At 39.3% G+C, this 16,278-nt stretch overlaps 1 protein-coding gene across 1 annotated transcript in view; it reads left to right on the top strand.

Moving 5' to 3' along the window:
- Nucleotides 1-16,278, top strand: part of HECW2 (HECT, C2 and WW domain containing E3 ubiquitin protein ligase 2) — a 217,615-nt gene that overhangs the window by 92,432 nt on the left and 108,905 nt on the right. The window contains exons 10-12 of the mRNA XM_090282068.1: nt 6,284-6,434; nt 7,135-7,238; nt 7,743-7,867. Of these exons, the coding sequence (XP_090138194.1) occupies nt 6,284-6,434; nt 7,135-7,238; nt 7,743-7,867 (380 nt within the window). The remainder of the gene's footprint in view (nt 1-6,283; nt 6,435-7,134; nt 7,239-7,742; nt 7,868-16,278) is intronic.

Genomic DNA, 16,278 nt, shown 5'->3' with positions numbered 1-16,278 from the left:
ATTCTGTTGTGCGCAGATCCCTTGTTCATATACTTGGATAACTAAGGGTGGTTACTCATAGGAAACATATATTTTAAGCAGTCTTAAAAAAACAACCAAGAGCCCTGACTGATGTAACTCAATTGGGCGTCGTCCCGCAAAGCAAAAGGTTGCTGGTTCAATTCCTAGTCAGGACGCATGCTTGGGTTACGGGTTTGGTCCTTGACTGGGGTGCATGTGAAAGGCAACTGATGGATGTTTCTCTCTCACATCGATGTTCCTCTCCATCTCTTTTTCCCTCCCTTCCCCTCTCTCTAAATATAAATAAAACATTTTTTAAAAATGAACCAAGAGATTAATCATTGTGTCATTGTAAGAAGGAGAAAATAACTTCCTTATTGTTTACCCTTGGAGAAAAGATTAGAGGCAGAAAAGAAAAATATTTCTGGGGGATATTTAGATATAATTGGAGAAAAATGAATTAGAAATTCTGAGTGTTGTTTATATGTGTATGTGGTTTAATAATAAGTAAACAGAGTTATAGGGGCCTGGAGCAGAGGCATAGCATTGTATCTGTGTATAGTTACATCCAATTGCTCTAACTTTTGTTGGACCATGATTTTGGTTTCTAGATTGTATTTTATAAAGACAGGTTCTTTCCTGCTGAAAATCTGACCACCTTTGTGGTACTTTAATGCATTTCTTTAAAAGCTGATACTTTCATCACAGAATATATCTCAGGACTTTAAAAATATAAATTGATAGTTTATTTTAATAAGCTGATACATTCAAAAGTAAAAAGGCAGCAGAATAGTATATCCAATTTAATGAGTGACTGATGAGCAGAAGGAAAATTCTTTTTTGAAAAAATGTGTTTATTGATTTTAGAGAGAGGTGAAGGGAGAGAGAGAAACAGATGTGAAAGAGAAACATCGATTTGTTGCCTCCCATACATGCCCCAACCGGAGAATGAACCTGCAACCTAGGTGTGTGCCCTGACCAGGGACTGAGCCCCCAACCCTTTGGTGTATGGGACGATGCTCCAGCCAACTGAGCCACACCAGCCAGGGCAGGAGGAAAATTCTGGAGAGTTGTTTCCTTTTATGCAACTTGCAAAACTGACTGCGGGTGATTTTTATTGTATTGGATAGGTTACAGATTATGTTCTGAGCATACCTGATTATTGTTCAAACCTGTCCCCACACTGCTTTGTTCCCTCCCATTCCCAGCCTGTCTCATCCTTCTGATAGTCTGTTTAATCACTTGGCTGCCTCTGCTAGTTGTCTCTCCCCACCACAGCCAGTCCTCTGCCTTCATTTTCTCACCAGGTAACTCTGCTTCTGTCTCTGGCCATGCCACTGACTTGGGGCTGTGGCAGTCCACATTCTGCAGTGTCTTATGCCTTCTGACTTCATGCAGTGTCTCCTGGGAGGCTCAGCTGAGGGGCGGCTGGTTGGAGTGTGCAGATTGGTCCATGCCTTAATGGCGTGGCTGAATTATTTTAAGGCTAACAGTTATCCTTTTAACACAATTAACTATAATACCCCAAACTAGCACTTCTACATGCTTTCCTTTTTTTTTTTTTTCTTTTATGCTTCCAATTCTCTGTAACAGTTTTGTGAAGTAGGTCTTATCTGTAATTTATAGACAAATGGATATAAACCAGCTAATCTGATTGTCATTTTATAGATGGAGAAACGGAAGCCCAGATACATTAGTACCTTGTTCAGGATCCCATACTAGTAAAAGTTGAGAAAGAGTCTGACATTCCTTCTCCTCTATCAGGTATTCTGATCTATGATTAGAAGGGAAGGGACTGTTGTGGGGATAGACAAGCATACATTTTGAAAGTCTGGTTAGCGGCAGTGGTGGCTTCTATTGTGGAATGTTGTATATTAGGTGCAAGCAATCACAACAGAGGGTTTGGGGATTTCACTGAAACTTGCTATACTCATTATACTGAAACACTACTTATACTGTAGTGTTTTGAGGTGAGGCTCAAGAAGGTTGAAGAAGTACTTTCTCTTCTTCTGGGTTACGTTTCCTCCCCAGGACCCTCCCACAGGGGGTCCCTCAAGAGTAAGGGAAATGGTCACAGTCATGGCCCAGACAGGCTGCTCTGCTAAGCATCTGTGTCATACTCAGAAGCGCCTTTTCCTTTCCGCACAGGTCACTATCTCCAGACCCACAGGACAGGCTACTAAAGCTTTGTACCTTGGCTTGTGATGCCCTCCATTCTTGATTTCTTTCTCATTATTTTTATTGTTGTTCTTTTAACTTATTTGGTGAGAAAACCCCAGCAAACTTAGGCTTTTCTCTGAAGATACACAATGCCGTTAAGGGGGGTCTCTTGCTATGAGGTTTCACTCTAACACCTGATGACATGGTAGTCTGCATAGCAGTGTTATAACTTAGTCTCTGAACACTTCTTTTATCTCTTTTTATATAAATCAGTTTTTCTTGTTTCTTTGCTTCTTCTTCCTATCTTTTTTCTCCTGTTTTAGGATCAGGGAACAGATCTTGGACTTATTACAAAGATTGTCACTTGGTTCTCAAAATCTTCCTCTTGCTTTCGGTTGCAGACCTTTTGCAGGGCCCTTACAGGCTGTGTAACTTCAACCACGTGTTGAGAAACAGTCTAATGATTCATAGAAAAGAAGAAAGCTCCAGGTCTTGAGAGCTGCATGGTACTGTTGAATGCCTTCCAGGGAAGCAGCTTGAACTTGAAAGTGCACCACCAAGTCCCTTAAGAATTTGCTGTGTTTTATTCTGAAGTGATTGAAGGTACAGGCAGCCAGAGGGCAGTTCAGAGCTATAGTCCACCAGATTCATCAGCATGACAGATACTGATCCTTTTAGCATTAAAATAAGTGAAAAAAAGAATGGCCAGCTCAGTTCCTTCTGAAAAGCTTTTATTTTTCTCTTACTGGCTCTAATGTAATTGCAGTTGTTGCACTGGAAACAATAGGAAATTGTTGAATAAATGTTTCCCCCCCCCAAAAGGATCGGAATAGACAGTGTGGATTAATGGACGCTTATAGAATCCCAGGATTGTTACCATGTTGTTAAGACAAGGGTATCACTATGGGTCCAAATGTGTAATTCTGGAAGAATACATGGGAACATTTATCATTTTTTTGTGGTTGTGTACTTCCATTTTAAAATCATCCTTTGAAATGAATGCCTAAAAGTAGGTGGTGAGTCTGAAAAATACAATTAATCTTAAAGTTTTCATGCTCCAGGCTCTTGTTTTCTAGAGTTTGTTAGTTTTGAGAAAGGAATCGATACTTTTAATCTGAAAAGCTACGTTCTTCAAAATTGAAGACATTAGGTGCAAAATATACAGCTACCCAAGATCTTTTTAAACTTTTCATTCAAATATACATGCAGAAAAGAGCATACTCAGACTGCTAAATTACCTCCAACTGAGCACACCTGTGCAACCAGCGCCCTTAACTGGGCCCTGCAAGTCCTTTTTTGCCCCTGCCCGTCACTAACTACCACTCATGAAAAGGCAGGGGTCCTACTGTTCTGACTCCATCATCATAAAATAGTTCCACTTACTTTTATACTTTATACAGATGCAATCATACTTCCTTGAATGTTAAAATAAGAAAATGGTAATCTTTTAGACACTGCTGTCTGGCATCTATCAGAAAGCTTTTTTTCCCCCTTGAAAGTACCTATAGTTCATTATAACTTCGTGTCACCATTTTGATGAAGATACCGTGGTTATTATCGTTTTGTATAGTGGATTTATAAATACACAACATTCAGGTACTTGACTTCTCTAAATCCAGTTGTCAGCAATTCAAGCCCCCACTCATAGTCCCCTCACACCTTAGATTCACGTAGACTAATGCTGGCTTCCCTTGATATGTAACTTACTCTGTCTGGTCACTGACGAGTTACTGACCCTCTTCCCAATCTCAGCATTCACTGAGATGTGTTCACATCTTTGTCCGCTTACCACTTGGGTAAAGAGTGGATATGTAGTTAATGAATAAGTGAACGGCATAGCGGTCTTTCCCAATCAAATGCCAAGTGTCTACTTGAAACCAGCGTATAGCACTTCCCTTTATGAGGACTTAAGTAACAACCTCAATTTAAAGATACAGTTTTTTTATAGTGATGGTCTTAATGTGCACCCGAAGTCGCATGTTCTTAGAAGACAAGTTTTTGGAATCTGTTTTCTTATTCTCCCCACTGCACATAGAAATGTCTTGATTGAAATACAAATTAAGGCCGTTCCTGGTCGTTGTGGAAGGTGAATGTAAGAATCATTCTTTTTTATGGCTGTATGTTATTTAAGTTGTTTATTCTTTTACATGCTATGTGCATGGCACAGTGGTGAATATTTTTGGAGATTCCCTCCCTCCCTTCTTTTGCTACCCATGTGGCCCCCACACAAGCCACATTTCATGGGGTGAATTCTTGTGTAGTTTGGTCAAGGAAAAGCTACATCTTTGAAGATAATTTTTTTTCCTTTCTTTTGTCAGAAAATGGAAAATATGCAACAATGTGTTTTCTTTTCTGCTTTAACTGCCAGAAAATTTAGCCAAATTGTAGTTATAACCTTATCTTAGGAGTTTGGCAGCATCTCTCTTTCTCTCTCTCTCTCTCTGTCTGCTTCTTTTAAGTTGTTTCTGTTCTGTTTTTATCCTTAATTGACCTAGTCTACATTAAAAAGAAATATTGGAAGCTACTGTAAACAGTCTCAGGGAAGGAATGGCCATTTGTTCTCATGTACATTTGATTTGATATATGGTGTGTGCTTTGAATTATCCTAGCTCTAATGAAAAAGTAATGAAATTGAAATAATTGGTTTTCAAAAGTCTCTGAGACGGGAAAGTATGCAAGCAACAGAGCAAAACAATGGAATAGACCACGGGTTTTTGGAAAATGGTTCCTGAAAATGCTTTACTGTGGTTACCATTTGTCAGCATATGGAAGGTTGAGTGTGAGATCTTTTGGAAATGTCCTATTGATGAGACTGTAGCTGTGCCTAAAGAGTTCAGATTTGGCAGGCTGGTTCATTGTAAATCTCTGTCACTTTGGATCATGAGTGACATTGTTTTTTTGTCTGTGTGGTACTTTCCCTCAGCTCAGTTTTTCTTTCTCTTGCCATTTGTTATAAATTACAATGTGTTGAGGTCAACAAAAGAAGACCTTTCCATTTCTCACTGGCTGGGATCTAGCTTGCAGGTCTTTCCAGTCCTAAGGACTTTGTTGGAACACTTGCTCCATTCGCCGCTAGAGGAATGCCATACGTGGCCAGGCACAAACATGCCTTCCTTCTGGTCTCCAGGGTTAGGCCTGTGGTGTCTGTTGATAAACTATGTGATCACATGGAGAATCTTGAAATAATCAAGCTGCTTAGGAGAAAGAGGCTTATTAATTTAAGAAAAATTATATAGAAATAGAAATGTATAAGAACTTGCCTGATTACAGAATAGATCTCTATTTTCATGCCTTCCTATATAAATTACTTTTCCCAATTGCAATCAGTTTAAAATCTTTGCCTGTTGAAAACATTAGCTCATGCTGTGAGTATTTTAATAGGGGAATAGCCTTTTATAGGATCACAGAGATGGGACGTCTGCTAGCTGTTTTTACTGATGTGCACTTATATATTTGTTTACAAAGACTACCACACTTAATCAATGAGATTGCTTACACATAAAATTAACTAATCTTTTAAAACATTGTATTTATTTGAAGTTGGAGGCAAGTAATTACCCTTGCTCTGAAAATGTATTTATCTTTTGGAAGGTACAAATAGAAATGTGTAGGTAAAGATATTGCTTGATGACTAGGCTTGCATTATTTTCTTCTGAAAACTGTATTTACTAAAATTGTATGTGAATATGCACATGGAAATTTCTAGCAATGAATTTTTCATGTAAGCTGGAAAAAACAAAAACAAAAAAAATGTTTTGGTGAAAACAAACATTAATACCAATTTTGATGTGAATATCCAAACTATTATGACACCAATTACTTATATTTTTAAAATATTGGTGCTCATAGGTGAAGGATGAGCACTGTAGGAAGATCTGGAAGGAGTCTACATTCCCAGATTCTTTAAAGGGTTGACATTATGCATAGAGGTTATGTTTACTAACTGGTCACAACAGATTCCAGTACGGACTGAGGGGAAGTACTGGATTATACAGTGATGTGTATGTTATTAGCCTCAAATTATAGCATGTCAGAGAGGGGAAGCATGGGCTGAAGTTAATGAACCCCATGAATGACCTCAGCTCCTCCTCTTAATCCCTCTGGATGCATTACTACTATTTAGACTGGGAGGCGCGCATAGACAGCCATGGCAGGATCTTCTACGTGGATCACGTGAACAGAACCACGACGTGGCAGCGGCCAACAGCTCCCCCCGCCCCGCAGGTGCTGCAGAGGTCCAACTCCATACAGCAAATGGAGCAGCTGAACCGGAGGTGAGGATGGCATTTCTGCTGTCACTGTTCTGTTTTGTGGTTGTGCTAATTTTTACATGGTGCAAAGTAGAAAACACGGTTGTCTCTCTTTCATCTTTGCGAGTCCTGTCATTAAGGCATTACTGTTACCTCTTTTGATTCATAGGGTTCATTGAACTTCTCTTGGTTAAAATAATAATAATAATAACCATATCCACACCCACATACACAGCTGGTTTGGAAACTGGAGATGGAATGAGTGATGATGACCCCTTTAGTGAACAACCAAAGGCATTGATTTTTAGTAAAGAGAATATATATATATATATTTATAATTTGAAGCCAGCTATTGTTTTAAATATCTAGGATCTTCATTCATGATGCATCTTTATTATCACTCTAAGAATTTTAAGTACTAATCACTACAGAACAAAAAGTTGTTCTTTTCTTTAACAGTAGAGGAATTCAGTTTTCTTTGGTTAAGAGCCACAATTTAATTTTTATCAGTTTGGCAGGAAAATGTCCACTAACAATGGACAGAAGAAAGTTAATGCAATGTAATTTACTAAAACTACAGAAGGTCTAGAAGATCGGGGGCTGGGAGTTTGGGGAGGAAATGGTTGAGGCTGGGAAGATAGTGAAAACTTCTGGCCTCTGGGGAAGCAGTTGAGTCCCAAATTTTAGAGGCTGCTGTGATGTGACTTGAAGCTCATGATTTTAGATATCAGAGTATCCGCAGAACCATGACTAATGAGAGGCCTGAGGAAAACACCAACACTATTGATGGGGCAGGGGAGGAAGCCGACTTTCACCAAGCCAGTGCAGGTAAGAGCCTTTGGGTTTCTTTGTACTATACTACTCTCACAAAAGTAGAAAAGAAATAAGTAAGGATTTCCAAGAAATGAGGCTTTTCTTTTAGAGAAGTTTGATCTTCCATAAGATCTGGTAATCCAGCTCAAAAAGTAGAATTCACCAGAGACCTCTTAATCCTTTGCTATTTAATAGTACTGAGAAAAGAATCACAAAACCAAATAGAATATAAATTACTTTAATCTCTAGATCTGTGGGATAGTGGAAAAATATTGAGTCTGATCACTTAAAACATCCAAGGATGCATTAAAACATTAACAGTGACTACAGATATTGAATTTCATTTTAGTGTAATTAAGAGCACTCAGGCTTTATGTATGAAATTACATCAAAGATAAAAGTACTTGGGGGATAAAATAATATAGCAAATGATGTAGGTGCACACTGATGGATGTGAATAGATATGTTTCTACCACATGGAAAGCTCTCCCTGAAAGCCTTTGTGGTCTGCTCCTCTAGATTTCCGCCGGGAGAACGTCCTACCCCACTCTACCTCCAGATCCAGGCTCACGTTGCTGTTACAGTCTCCCCCTGTGAAGTTCCTCATCAGCCCAGAGTTCTTCACCGTGCTACATTCTAACCCTGTGAGTATCAAATCTGAAGGTATGCGGTGAAAAAGCAGGAGACACTAGGATATCATTCTCATGTGTGTAGTAATAGTAAGAACGATAATAGCTCATGTTTACTGAGCACTAACTGTGTTTTTGGGACTGTGTTAAGCACTATATATGTTTTCACCTGTTTGTCCAAACAAACTTATGAATTAGATAAAAATTCCATTTTTCCAGATGAAGAAACTGAGGCACAGAGCGATTAATATCTGCAAAGTTATACAGCCACTAAGTGGTATCATTGAGGTTTAAACTTCAGAGATACTGACTCCAGAGTCTATGCTTTTAATGAGGACTTCATTTTGCCTGAACAAAAATAACTGAATATCTGAGCATTGACAGCAGATGGTCATCAGATAGGATTTTGAGACTATGATACAGGCTCTCCAAAAGGAAAAAAGAATATAAAACTCACATATTGCTGTAATCTGAAAAATAAACTAATAAAGAGAGGAATATTTTAAAGATATATGAAGTTTGTATAGAAGATCAGTGTTTTTTATTGTTCTTTGGGGAGGCGGGAGGGAAGACATGGTAATGTGATTAGAATGAAGGAGATTTAAATGTCCTTCCTTTTACTAATGGGCCTATTCTATAGAAGGCCTACTCTGTGATTTCACTAGAGGCCTAAAAATGTTAGTATGAGCTAAAAAAAAAAAAAATTTTTTTTCACCTGAAGATTATAAGAAACTTTAGCCTTTTAATCATTGTTCTAAATAGAGAGAAATTATTTTGGCTCTTATCTTTACCTATTCACTTTCATTTCCTCTAGCTCTGACCTTTGACCAAAATTCTATCCTTTTCCTGATCTTGGTTCCTTAACCAAGAAACCCCTCACAACCACCTCCTCCCCCACCATTAAATGCTTGTGAGAACCAATTTTTCTAACTCTACTCACATACCCTGCACTTATTTTGAAATTACAGCCTGGAGCGGTAAGTTTTTATTTCACTCAGGAAACGTTAACCTCCGGGAGGCACCAGGGTGTATGACATCTGTGGGGTGACAGTGAAAAATGTCATACGCCTGTTTTCCGGTGGTGCAACATGATAGTTAACAAAAACATTTTTAGAAAAAAAAAAGAGAATGTTTTGAAAATATTATCTAATTTAGGCAGAAACTTTTGTGAAGAAAAAAATTAGTGTGATCTCAAAAGTTAGCATTTCTTTGTGATGTGAGTCCTAAGTTCTCTCCCAGAATAAATAATGGACATTGGTTAGTAAAAATGGAGGCAATTCTAGGTGGAGGAAATGCATGAACAAAAATGGAAGTGAAAAATCTGTTCCATGTGCATCATGAGTATTTCATTCATCCAATAAATATTACTGAAAACATGACTTAGGCTAGAAATGATGGTAGGTAGGAAATAAAATAAAGTTCTTATCCTTAGCCTAGATAGAATAAGGGCAACTTTAGAAGGGTGGTTATAGGATGCGTCTGGAAGAAATAGTTTTGAGTGGAAATGTAAAAGACGAGAAATCATCAACCATTGGAAAAGGCAGGGAAAGCTCATTTCAAGCAACTGAAGCAGCAAGTGCAGGGGCCCCAAGACTCTGAAAAGAGCGGAGGGGCTGCTGTATAGTGATAGAGAAAGGGAGTGAGGTGATATGATATTAGGTTGAAAGCCAGCAAGATCCAGATCACAGATCTGGCTGTGGGATGTGGCAAGGAATTTGGATAACAGTCTGAGATCACTGGGAAGCCATCATGCTTCAACATGGAAACTGGAGAAGGACAAGAGTAAAAGCAAGTGACGAAAACGAAGGCTCTTGCTTGGCCCAGGGGGAGACATTGGTGACTAAACCATGCTGTTGGGTTGAAGCTGAAGAGAAGTGCATGGATCTAAGAGATATGCTGAAGGTAGAATCAATAAGACTTGCTGAAAAATTGGTTGTTAGGAAAGAAATATGTTTTTAGTACTCTGGTTTGACAAAGGATTTAATCTTGTTGGATAAGTGGTGCTAATGTGGGAGTAAACAGCTCTAAGTTTGACGAAGTGTGAGGGAGTCTCAAAGAGGTTTTGTGTTTCTAGAAGGTGTTCAGGTATAACTCAGTGAGCAAAGGGGGATGACTCCACAAGTCTCGGAGGGCTGAAGGGCCTTGCTGAACATATTCATTAGCAAGGTTGTCTCAGCTGCACATGGAGTGACTTAGAGTGAGGGCAACCCTTGCCTTAGAAGTCCAGCTGTACGTAAGCTATTCATCGTGGCATGAGTTGACAAGAACCTGGACTTGGAGTTAAGGAAATAGAGAAGAAGGATCCACTGTGAGAAGAATCACAGGCAGTGAGCTGGCAAGATTTGGTGGGTAAATAAACTAGAAACTGAAGATGACTTTGAGTGTTAAGGTGATTGTGGGGAGCGAGGGCGTGGGTGGAGGTAGATGTAGGTGTGTGGGCATAAATGTAATGGAAAAAATACAACAGAAAGTGAACTGTTAAAAAAAGAAAAAAGAATACATACATAATAAACAGTCGTCGTCGGCAGCCGTCCGTCTCGAGAGACGATGGTGTAGCTTCTTAAGAGTCTATCTGCACCGCCGAGAATGGCTGTGCAGTCCGACTCGGGAGTGACATGGTAGTATCTGTCTCCTCCCGTGTTGAATCGACATCTTGCGATGACGCTGAAGCTACAGAGCCTGGGCAGGGTAATATGGAGGGTCTGCTGTTGCCCATGCAGCAGACCCCCCCTCTCTTCTCAGCTGAAGGATCCAAGGGAAAGACGGAGTCAATACAGCTTGGGTTCAGGTGCGCCGCAGGAGTTGCCGGTGTTGACTACAACGTCAAACCGCCTTAGGGACTCCGGCTCCGGATTTTCTGTCGGGGTTTACTCCCTTAGCCTTTCCCCTGAAGAGGTATGCCGCAAGGCAGCGGAGGTTTTTTGGAGTCAGAGTTTTCCTTCTCTGATGTACCCTGACTGGAAGATCGAACCAGCGACACTTAGCTCGCAGGCCGACGCTCAATCCACTGAGCTAAACCAGCCAGGAATGAGAAGCTTATTAAGGGAATGGAAGAACATATTGAATTTAACAAAGTAGATTATATGCCTTAGAAAAAATAGAAAAGACTCTAAAGAAAAATAGGAGTCGGCGTAGTCCTGTCACCAGGAGTTGTAGGTGAGGTTACTACTGTGCATGTATTTGTTGATGTCAGTGTATTCTGTCTTCTTTCATTAGCTTTGCTTTACAAGTACAGCATCTTTCTGGCTTTACTGCTCATTATCTCCTGGTTTGCAGGTTTAGCTTGGAACAGAGAAGACACGGGAGGAGAATGAGCAATGAATAGCATGCTAGCTGTCCTCAGAGTCCTGTAAGAGGGATTGGTTACCATTGATTCCCTGTTACATCCTAGCTGCTGTGCAAAGTCGTTGAGAAACAAAAGCAACTGTGGGTCCTGGAGTCTTGGCCTGGAAAACATTCCAGTGCAGTGTAAGCAGTTATGAGTGCAGTAATGGAAGGCTGTAGAACATAGCCTGCTGGAGTGATTGACTCCAGGAGAAGGCTCATAGGAGAAGCCATCAGTGGATTTGCGTTTGAGATAGGTTTTAAAGGCTGAATAGGGACTTGCCCTAGAAATGAGAAGGGCCAGAGCATCCTTGGTAGAAGGAGCATTTGCAACGCAAGAGATTCATGCAATTGCAGGGCTGTCTTGATAATTACTACAAAAGAACCTAAACTGGATTATTAGTATAGCAGTTGGTGTTGCTGCTGTGTTGAAAGCACAGGACACTAGTGAAGGTCAGATTTGAACCTGAAAAGCTATGCAGAAGCCAGGCTACAAGAACCTCATCTCATGTGTGGGACAATTCTAGGAAATGGTATGCTGTCCCACAAGGAAGAATGGGCTAACATTTAGAATTGTCATTCTGACAGGAAGCATCATGTTGTAGTGGGAAGAACTTTGTACTGGCAGACAGATAACATGCAAATATTTTCCTTTATTGTTTGTTCATGCATTCATTCAACTAGAAGTTACTACACACCTGTAATTTGCTTGGTACAAGATGGAGTAGAATAAAGGTAACAAAGCAGTGAACAAGAAAAGATAATTCACATGGTTGCAATGTGGCATGAGGCAACCGAAACAGTATGGGTGACTAGGCTACGGTGACTGCAGACAAGTTACTGGAGGCACTGGCTGTGGAGTGGGTGGATGGGAGTCATATGCAAGCTGTTGTAAACTATCAGGAAGCCAGTAAGGTCAAGTCTGGAAGCAGAACCTTCCTTGCCAAGGAAGAGCAAAGGCTTGGGGGCATGCGAGAGTTTGATATGGTACATAGTAAGGTCAGAGAGGTGAGCCGGCTTCAGAATGTAAGGCCTATATGATCTGGCAGAGGTTTTATTCTAAGTGGACTTGACTTTGAAAGGATTTCCTAGAGGGACAGAGTTTTGGTTTATAAAAGCTTCTTTCAGCTGCTATGCTGAGAATGGGGTTTAGATGGCAAGATTGGCATCAGGGAGACAAGTGAAAAGATCCTGTGGTATAGAAGGGGCCAGGACTAGTGCAGTGAAAGCAGAGATGGTGACAAGAGGATAAATATAGGACATATTTTGAAGAGAGCACTGCCATATTTTGTTAATAGATTAGAATGTGGGGGTGAGAGAGAGAAAAACCTCCAGAAAGAGCTACTGATTGAGTGGTAGTGTTCAGGGATTTGCTAGTAAATATTTAACCAACCTGCTCTCTGGGAAAAAAAGTGTGTGTATGTGTGTGTGTGTGTGTGTGTGTGTATAAATTGTATTGTTGTAAAGTATGTGTAGCACACAATTTACAAATAAAATATATACAGAATGCTCTTGTTGATCTTTGCTGAACTCTTATATCAGCATTCAATCTACATTTGTCACTGATGAATCAGTATACTTCCAACATGAAGGCTGTCATTTATCTTAACAAGTAAGACAACAATGAAACAAGGGAGACACATGTTACAACTTTACACTCTTCTGTAGACAAGGTCAGCACTTTCTTTGTTGAGCCAGATAGTAGTTCTTAAATGCTGGACTTAACATATCTTCCTTTTGTGTCTGTATGCTATTTGCAATGTAACAGAACAATCTGAGGTTTAATCTGTATTATTAGCCTATTATTTTCTCCACCAATTTAAGTGGAGACATTATGTATATAAAAAGACAGCAAATTTCTTCTGTAAAGGGCTAGTGAGTAAATATTTTCAGCTTTCAGGCCAAGGACAACATGATAAATGAGTGGGCATGGCTGTATTCCAGCAAAATTTTGCAAACGCAGCCAGCCAGCCCGCCCATGAGTCCAGACTTTACCCATTCCTTGTCTAGAAACCCACCAAATAATATCAAGGCCTGATTAGCATTTACTGATTGCTATAGTGTTAATACTTCCACAATGGCCAATTTCAAGTTACCAGTATGACCTCACTAAACACTGAGTCCTAACTTCTCTATATGGGCTGTCTTTTTCTCTACAAGTTCCTTATCACTATACACAGTTTCAAGTAGAGGCCAGGTTAATAGTCATTGGCTTATGGGATAAGGCTGCATTTTTAAATTGAATTTATTGGGGCAATATTGGTTAAGAAAATTATATCGGTTTCAATTATATAGATGACAGTTCTATAATATGTCATCTATATATTGTATTCCATGTTTGCAACCCAAAGTCAGGTCTCCTTCGATCATCCTTTATCCTCCTTTTACCTTCTTCTGCCTCCCCCAACATCCCTTTTCCTCTGGTAATCACCATACTGTTTTTTTTTTTACTTAATCCCTTGACCTTTTTCACTCAGCCCCCTTCCCCTCTGACAGCTGTCAATCTGTTCTCTGTATCTATGAATCTGTTTCTGTTTTGTTTGTTAGTTTATATTGTTCATTAGTTTCCACATATACAAGATAGGACCCCCCAAAATGGGTATTATCTTCTGGTGGGTGGGCCCTTGTAGTACAGGCTTCCCCCACTAGGTGAGTGTTCTAGGAACACATCTCCATAAGTGTGCCAGCTGGCGTTGTTGTGAGAGGCACTGTTTGGCTTCAGTGAATTTTTTTTTGAAGAATCTTTCAAACACATTTTCCCATTTCATGATGGGTGATTTATGAGCATACCTGCCCACACCCTGCTGAGTGTTTTTGACCCCAAATGGCAGGACCCCTATGCTTTATTCACCCCGTCTTGCCCTGAGAGGCTTTTTCTTGTTTCTCTGGGTGAAAAAACTCCTCAAAGGGAAATGTTTTGCTGATGTGGAAGAAGTGAAACAAAAAAAGGCAGAAGCACTAAAAGGCATCAAAATTGATGAGTTCAAAAACTGTTTCGAACAGTGGAAAAAATGTCTCGGTAGATGTATTGCATCAAACGGAGAGTACTTTGCAGGTGACTGAAATTTGAACATGTAAGAATAAATACACAACCTTTTTATAAATAAATTCTGGGTTTTTTGGGGTCCCCACAAGTGAAATAATATGGTATTTGCCTTTCTCCCATTGGCTTATTTCACTCTGCATAATACTCTCCAGGTCCATCCATGCTGTCACAAAAGGTAAGATTTCTTTTTCTTTCTTTCTTTCTTTTTTTTTTTTTTACAGCCAAGTATTATTCCACTGTGTAACTGTACCACAGCTTTTTATTCCCTTATCTACTTATGGGCACTTGGCCTGCCTTCAAATCTCAGTTATTATAAATAACACTGCAATAAGCATAGGGGTGCATATATTCTTTCCAATTAGTGTTTTGGGTTTTTTCAGATATACTCCCAGAAGTGGAATCACCAAGTCATAAAGCAGTGCACCAACAGTGCACGAGGCTTCCCTGTTCTCCGAATCCTCGCCAGCACTTTTGTTGTTGTTGTTGATTTATTGATGATGGCCATTCTGACAAGTGTGAGGTGATATCTCACTGTCGTTTTAATTTGCATTTATCTAATGATTAGTGACATCGAACACCTTTTCTATGTCCATTTGCCATTTATATGTCCTCTTTGAAGAACTGTCTATTCAGGTTTTGCTCATTTTTTAATTTGATTGTTTGGCTTTTTTGTTGTTGAGTTTTTTAATAAATTTTGGATATTAACCCCTTATCAGATGTATCACTGGTGAATATGTTATCCCACTCAGTGGATTATCTTTTCATTTTGGTGGTGGTTTCCTTTGCTGTGCAAAAACATTTTAGTTTGATGTTGTCCCATTTATTTACTTTTTTCTTTTGTTTCCCTTGCCCAAGGAGCTATGTCAGAAAAAATATTGCCCACTAAAAAACTACTCAACATAATAAGCGAGTTTGGCAAAATAGCAGGGTACAAAGTAAATATACAGAAATCTAAGGCATTTCTGTACACCAACAATAAAATATCAGAGACAGAAACTAAAAAAAAAAAAAAAAATCCTATTTACTAGAGCAACAAGAAAAATAAAGTACCTAGGAATAAACTTAACCAAAGAGATAAAATACCTGTACTCAGAAAACTACATAACACTGGAGAAAGAAATTAAGGAAGATGCAAATAAATGGAAGCAAATACCATGTTCATGGATGGGAAGAATCAACATCATTAAAATGGCCATACTACCCAAAGCAATTTACAGATTCAATGCAATTTCTATTAAAATACCAATGGCATATTTCACAGACCTAGAACAAATACTTCTAAAATTTATATGGAACCAAAAAAGACCCCGAATAGCCAAAGCAATCTTGAGATAGAAGGACACAGCAGGAAGAATCACAATACCAGACATCAAACTATACTACAAAGCCACTGTGATCAAAACAGTCTGGTACTGGCATAAGAACAGACATACAGAATAGAGAGCCCAGAAATAAACCCAGGACTATATGGTCATCTAATATTTGACAAAGAGGGAAGGAGCATAAAATGGACTGAGAAGAGCCTCTTCAACAAATGGTGCTGGGAGAACTGAACAGGGACGTGCAAAAAAATGAAACTAGCCCACCAACTTACATCACACACCAGAATAAACTCAAGATGGATCAAAGACTTAAATGTAAGTCGTGACACCATAGAAGTCCTAGAGAAAAACATAGGCAGGAAAATTTCAGATATCCCACGTAGCAATATTTTCACTGATACATCTCTTAAGGCAAGGGAAATAAAGGAAAGAATAAACAAATGGGACTACATCAAACTAAAGAGTTTCTGCTCAGCAAAAGAAAACATGAGCAAGATGAAAAGGAAACCAACCATACAGTAAAACATAATTGCCAATGATACCTCAGACAAGGGACTGATCTCCAAATATATAAAGAACTTAGACATCTCAACACCAAGAAGACAGCCCAGTTAAAAAATGGGCAAAGGACCTGAACAAACACTTCTCCAAGGAGGATACACAGAAGGTGTATGCCAGATTTCCTTATTTTAACATTTATTTTCAAGCCTTTTGTTTTTGTTGTTTGAATTGTG

Source organism: Furipterus horrens, unplaced genomic scaffold (assembly GCF_987537825.1).
Source record: "Furipterus horrens unplaced genomic scaffold, mFurHor1.1.pri manual_scaffold_1, whole genome shotgun sequence".
NCBI classification, from domain to species: domain Eukaryota; kingdom Metazoa; phylum Chordata; class Mammalia; order Chiroptera; family Furipteridae; genus Furipterus; species Furipterus horrens.
Note: the sequence above shows the minus strand (reverse complement) of the source record. Positions and strands in the feature narration are given on the sequence as shown.